This window comes from Muntiacus reevesi, chromosome X, assembly GCF_963930625.1.
Source record: "Muntiacus reevesi chromosome X, mMunRee1.1, whole genome shotgun sequence".
NCBI lineage: Eukaryota > Metazoa > Chordata > Mammalia > Artiodactyla > Cervidae > Muntiacus > Muntiacus reevesi.
Window position 1 is genome coordinate 14599756 of NC_089271.1, and position 6753 is coordinate 14606508.

The window sequence follows — 6753 nt, forward strand, 5'->3', positions numbered from 1 at the left end:
CACTCAGTCAGACACCCTACTCTATGAATCACATCTGTCTGAAAAAAATATTATGGGATCTTCTAAAAGATTGAGCATTTATTTTCTAATGAATTTTTTTTAAGTAGGGAATGATAGTGGAGATAGTTTTAGGAATTCTGTCACCAACCACTGGGGGCAAATAAAATATTTTGACTGGGTTAAGCTTGATGAAAACTAGTTTCCAATTCAGTACAACTATTTTAAAGCAAGAAAAGCACCACTGTTATTGTCTACCAAGTCTTTTAGAGAAGATACAGCTGGACATGGCAGGCTATAAAAGAAAACAGACTTTAACAAACACACAACACTCTCTCATTTTCAAAGCACTTTTGATTTTATTAAGGAACATACATTGAAAGCCTAGTGGTATGGTTAGCTAAATGTCCAATAACTGACAGTATGTTCCCAATACTTCCTTAGGTAACTTGAGTACTGCATAACTTGAACATATCTTGGATCTTCTGGTAGATACAATTTTTCAAGTTGTAGACATCAATAAAACTTGACCTTGGATCTTCTTGTAGGTGCAACTTTTCAGTGTGGGAGACATCAATAAAATTCAATCTTGGATCTTCTCTTAGGTTCAACTTGTCAAGGTGGAAACATCAATTAAACTCAGTCTTGGATATTCTTGTAGGTACAGTTTTTCAAGGTGCAGATGTTAATAAAACTCAATCTTAGATATTCTAGTAGGAGAAATTTTTCAAGGAGCAGATGTTAAGAAAACTTGTTCTTAGATATTCTAGTAGGTGAAATTTTTCAAGGTGTGGATGTTAATAAAACTCGGTGCATTTTTCTTGAGATTTCTTTGATCTTTTTCCTATCTCCTAATTTGCTTACGCTTCTTAAACCGATCAGCCATTGATCGGAGGTTGGGTGGCACAGTCTGGTTGGCTCTTTGGAGAATTTTAATCAACTCATTGGCAATTTTCCAATCATCTTGGGTCACAAGGGTGATTGATTCACCTGTTTTCCCTGCTCTTCCAGTACGTCCAACTCTGTGTACGTATTCTTCAATATTGCGTGGAAAATTGTAATTATATACATGTGTGACATCACTGACATCAAGACCTCTGGATGCTAAATCGGTAGCGATCAGTATTTTCACTCTTCCACTTCTGAAGTCCTCTAATGCTTGGTCTCGATCACACTGTTCCCTGTCACCATGCAGGGACTGGACAGGTATTCCTTGAATACTTAAATCACTTGATAAGTCATCAGCCACAAGTTTTCTGCCGACAAACACGATGACTTTGTCTTTGGGTGACAGGCTCTGTAGGAATTCTTGGATCAGAGATCGTTTTTCTTCTTCAGTGGTGACAATTATGTTTTGCTTCACAGTACTTACAGCAACTAGATCCAGAGTGCCAACATAAACAATCATAGGCTGTTTCAAATAAGACTGGGCCAGTCTACGGGTGGCATCTGGCCAAGATGCAGTTGTCATAACAGTCTGTCTATCTGGGCGCACATCTAATAAGATCTTCATTATTTGGTGTTCAAACCCCAGGTCCAGCATTTTATCTGCCTCATCCAAGACCAAGTAGGTTATGCTTCTTAGGTTGACAAAATTATTCATTTGTAGATCATTTAGTCTTCCAGGAGTTGCAATAATGATGTCTACACCTTTGGTAACATCTTGTATTTGTCGTTTTCTGTTTCCACCACCATATATACAAACACTTTTAAGACCTTTATATAAGTACTTAGAACATTCAGCTTCTACTTGCAAAGCTAATTCTCTGGTGGGTGTAAGGACTAGCATGCCAGGTCCATTCCGTTGTTTTCTAGACACTGGTTGAAAATGAAGATGGATAAAGCCAGGCATTAAATAGGATAGTGTTTTGCCTGTTCCAGTTTGCGCAATCCCTATAAGATCTATTCCTTGTAGAATAATTGGCCATGCCTGAGACTGAATTGGCGTTGGCTTTTGAAAACCAGCTCTCCTAATGCTTTCCATAATCTCAGGATATTGTTGGAAAGCATCTTCGAATGTACATGTGGGCTTGGGTATGGGACGTTTGTCACCCTCTGTCAAGTCATCACACCTTATGTTGCAATTTTCCTTTCTCCAAATGTCCACTTGGACTTGAGATAATGAGCGTGTTGCTTTGGATTCTATGTATAAGTTTTTCTTAATTGGTGGTAAATCTGCCCATTTTCTTTTATTCCATTCTATCACTCCAGCTTTTACTTTATCCCAATCTATCCGTGGCTGAGCTGCTCTAGCAGTGACATCTCTTGGCTGGGTGGCTCTGGGCTCGTGATCTCTGGGCTGGGTCACTATGGCTGCATAGTCTCTAGACTGGGCCACTGTGGCCACATAGTCTCTAGGCTGGGCCACTCTGGTGTTGTCTTTGGCCTGAGCCTCTCTGGCCCCGTGGTCTCTGGGCTCGGTCCCTCTGGTGGCATCATCATCTCTAGGCTGGGCCTCTCTGGCAGTGTCATCTTTGGCCTGGGTCTCTCTGGCTGTGGGGTCTCTGGGCTGGGCTGCTCCGGCAGCATCATCATTTCTGGACTGGGTTGCTATGGCAGCATCATCATCTCTGGACTGGGTTGCTATGGCAGCATCATCTCTGGACTGGGTTGCTATGGCAGCATCATTGTCTTTGACTTGGAGGTCTCTGGCCTCATGGTCTCCAGGCTGGGCCCTTTTGGCAGCGTTGTCTCTGGGCTGGGCCAGTATGGCCGCAGAGTCTCTGGGCTGGGCCAGTATGGCCGCATAGTTTCTGGGCTTGGCCACTATGGTCGCGTAGTTTCTGGGCTGGGCCTCTTTGGTGGTGTCATTGTCTTTGGCCTGGGCCTCTCTGGCTGCGTGGTCTCTGGTGGCATCCGCGTCTCTGGGCTGGGAAGCTCTGGCGGCAGTTTCTCTGGGCTGGGCCCCTCTGGTGGTGTCGTCGTCTTCGGCCTGGGCCTCTCTGGCCATGTGGTCTCCTGGCTGGGCCCTTCTGGTGACATTGTCGTCTCTGGGCTGGGCTGCTTTGGTGGTGTCATCTTTGGGCTGAGTGGCTCTGGTGGTGGTACTTCTGCTCCAGCCTCTCCCGGCAAAAGGTTGAGAGGCAGCACTATCAACACTGCATTCTGAACTGTAGCTTCTCTCTCGTTTCTTAACAAGAGTTTCTATAGCCACTTTGGCCTTGGCCTTCATGTCTTTCTTGCCAAAAATTTTTACCTCAGCTTCAGGACCACCTTTTATGATCTGTATTTTTGTACTGGTAGAATCCTGGATATCCTGTATTTTTGATCCCCCACGCCCAATCACCGCACCAATCATGCTGCTCTTAATGAGAAAGCAGAGCGGTGGTTCTCGGTAACTGGGCGCCCTAGACTCTGCACGGCCAGAGGTGTGGCTCCAGCCCCTTCCTCTGCCACCCCTGCCATCCCGACTGACCTGGGGATCTCTCAGATCTCTCAAAGTAGGTTCCACCCGCTTCTTCTCTGGCGCCGACGCCATTTGTGGGCAATGGTAAAGTAAGTGCTGGCCTCTCGTCTAACTTGGGCTGGAAAAAGAGTCATTTGGCTCCTTTCTCATCTCCACCGGCTGGAGACCAACTGACAGGCAGCTGGTCTGAAGCTATACTGCAGTTTCCTAGGAAGTTTGTCTTTGATATAGTGTCAGTTGGGGCGGGGCTTTGGAAAGGCTGACCAATCACAGGGCTGGGCCTACTGTGAGGTAAGCAGGTGACTGTGAGGCAAGCAGGTGACTGTGAGGCAAAATTTAAAGCAACAGTCACTCTCAGGGGCTGACCCTACGTGCACTTAAAGGGCCCTGAGAGTTTGCCCAGCTTCAGTGTCACAGACGCCTCAGTCTCTGGACTCATGCTGGTTTTGGCTCAGTGTGGGAGCAGACAGGAAGCACGCCTTGAACTTACCCAAGTCTTTTCTTGTGATCCAGTTATTTGCATAGGAGGGAAAAAAGTGAATTTTGAAAATCAACTTACTTGTTTATATATTTGTGTGTTTATTTCAGTAAATTTCTTTTTGAGCAACAACAGTACTGGATCTAGATAAATTCATCAATTCCCTGTCCTCTTAATTTATACCTTCAGAAATCTCTTAGGTACATTTTGAGGGATGGCATTTTTGCCTCTGATTCTTCAGTTAAACTCCAACATTTGTTCAGGCACTTTCTGATTATTATATCAGGGATGCTGCTTAGAAAAGAGATCTCTGTTAAGGTCTCTGTTAAATTCGAAGGTGTTTTAAATACTTTCCCACTCTTGTCAGTGCCTCCTAATTTTCCCCTTTCTGTGTAGTCTCATAGATTCAGGGATATTAGCACTGCAAGGCTATGTAAAAGCAATTTATTAGGTGCAGTGTAAAAGCCACCCTGATTCTCATTGTATCCTTTTATACTTAATGGCCACTCTCAAATCCCCTTAGTTTTCCTGTTCAACAGGGTAAAATTTCTAGTGTTTTCAACATTTCTAGATATGACATGTTTTCAAAAATGCTTCCTATATTGTTCTTTCTCCTTTGGAAAGGATTCATTGTGGACCTTTTAAGATGTAGCCATAAACTAAAGAAGTCCACAGGAATGACCTAACCTTTCGTGTTAGATCCCCTTCACTGACCATGACGTACAAACTCAAGACACAAAGCTGCTCATAGGCGTGTTATGGACACTTAAGTCTCTTCTTCCTCATCCCCTACTTACATGGTTGATTTTTTTTTCCTTGTTTGACTAAAGTACACTAATTATTTATCCTTTTATATTTGTCCTGTTAACTTTGGGCAATTGAAGCAGAATAGTAAATGCAGTTGTAATGGTAATTCTCTCATCCACCATGTTACCCTGTAGTTTCGTGTTCTGCCTGTTAAATGTTCATGGTATGTTCTCTCGTGAAGCCAAAGTTGCTGATTAAAATTTGAACATGGTTTCATATCAGGTACAAGTCTGTGACACATTGGGAAAAGGCTTCTCTGTTTCAGTATTTCTCCTGCAAAGATGCTTTTTAAAGAAAAAAGAAAGGTTACTGGCCAAATATAAAAATATAGCACCCTGTATCTTCTTAGAGTCACAGTGTGTATTAGGTATCTCAGAAGCTCTGATGATTACAGGAGTTGAGAAACTCAGCTGGGCATTGTTTTTTCTTTTTAATTTTTATTGAAGTGTAGTTGATTTACAATGTTGTGTTAGTTTCAGGCGTACAGCAGTTGGGCCTTGTTTAACCCAAATTTATCAAAGGAATTTGCCAATGGAAACTCTTCTCAGTATTTTCATTAACCTTTTTATGGGAATAATTTTATATTTATAGAAAAATTCTCAAATGCCTGTTCAAGAATTTCCCCGACAGTTTTCTCTGGTCATATCCAAATGAAAAAAAAAAAAAATAAGGGCAGTACATTTTTTCATAAATCTAAATTTATTTAATTTAAAATTTTAAATTCTAGCATTGTACCCTTGTATTTTCTTTTGTAAAATATCCTTTTAGAAAGGAAACGAGAGTCACAAATGATTTTTAAGGGTCTTTACTTGGGCAGAAAGTATTAAACTAGTACCAGAAGTTAGGTTTGGTTTTCAATTGTTATTGGTATGTGAAACCCTGCAAACTATTAATAGCAGCAGTCATCTAGCACAATAGCAAATGAAGATGATTCAGGATGTTATTAGTTATTGCTCATGGTGGCAAGCAAGAAGGTCTGGGAGACAGAAAGTTGAGACAAAGTCCTCTAAGGGATGTAGGTCTGATCTGCCACTCTGAGGGTGGAACTAAAGATCAAAAGATTTTGCGTTTCAGGGGATGAAACCAGTGTGGCCTTGGGGAAATAATGAAGGCGGCCTGAAGGACTAGGACAGAAGACTCAGGTTAAGAAAAAGGGGAACTGGAGAAAGATAGTTTGGGTCAGGAGAAGAGAACTCTCAGGGACCATAAAGACGTTCAAATGAGTTTCAATTTAAAATGGTTTTTAAAAAAAGGGAGTGCACCTGAAGTGAAGGAGTCATATGACACTGTCAGTATTAATTAGGGAAGCAGGTCCATATGGCAAAAGCAAGATGCAGTGAAGTGAAGGATAGGACTGTGCTTGTGGTACTTTAAGTACACTGGACTGAGAGATGTGAACAGGCTATGGCAGTGGGAATTCATAGAAAATAATAGCTAGAAAGAAAAGAGATCGAAGAAGCTAATTTTTTTAGTCCCACTGTATGTGAAACACTTAAAATGTATCACATCACAGCAAGTTCATAGTAGGTATTTTCCTCCTCTTTCATGTGGAAACACTGAAACTGGTAGATACTATAGAATATAGTCAAGTTCAGGCAAGTTATGGTAAATAACTTAGCTATTCTTCCCAAGAAATAGAGAGTAATGAAAGACAGGTTTACAAATACCTTTAGGCGTGAGACTAGGGGGACAGAAAGCCCAGTGAAGAAGCAAGAGAACCTCAAGAGAATCCAAATAAAGCATGACAATAGGACAGAAGGCAAGAGAACATGTTGACCAGGCCTGGGAAACAGTGTAAAATTGCTTCGTAAAGGACAGGAGGTAAATAGATGACTGAATTTGGGAGAAAGAAATTAGCAATGACTTTCAAGAAGTCCCTTTTTGTGGAGTGATGGAGAAATACATATTTCAAGGAAAGAAATTGGGATGAGACACGGCTGGATGCCTGGGGAGCTTTGCAGGGTTGGGGAGAGAACTGTATATCTCGTACTGAAAATCTGAAAAGCAGTGTCACAATGTTTAAATAAGGAGTCTAGGAAACTAGGATTTCCTGGGCAAGTTACTG

The 6753-nt window shown here is 41.9% G+C and overlaps 1 protein-coding gene across 1 annotated transcript; it reads right to left on the reverse strand.

The window, feature by feature from the left end:
- Positions 1-483: 483 nt before the first annotated feature.
- Positions 484-3528, reverse strand: LOC136153758 (probable ATP-dependent RNA helicase DDX43). Its single transcript, XM_065915857.1, has 2 exons — positions 3413-3528; positions 484-1815 (listed from the first exon to the last, which is right to left on the reverse strand). Exon 2 carries the CDS (start codon positions 1784-1786, stop codon positions 842-844), a length of 945 nt encoding a protein of 314 aa, XP_065771929.1. The 5' UTR covers positions 1787-1815; positions 3413-3528; the 3' UTR covers positions 484-841.
- Positions 3529-6753: the final 3225 nt, after the last annotated feature.

Bases quoted from the DNA above. Each gene is read 5' to 3' on its own strand.
- LOC136153758 (XM_065915857.1), bottom strand. From the start codon at position 1,786: ATGCTAGTCCTTACACCCACCAGAGAATTAGCTTTGCAAGTAGAAGCT.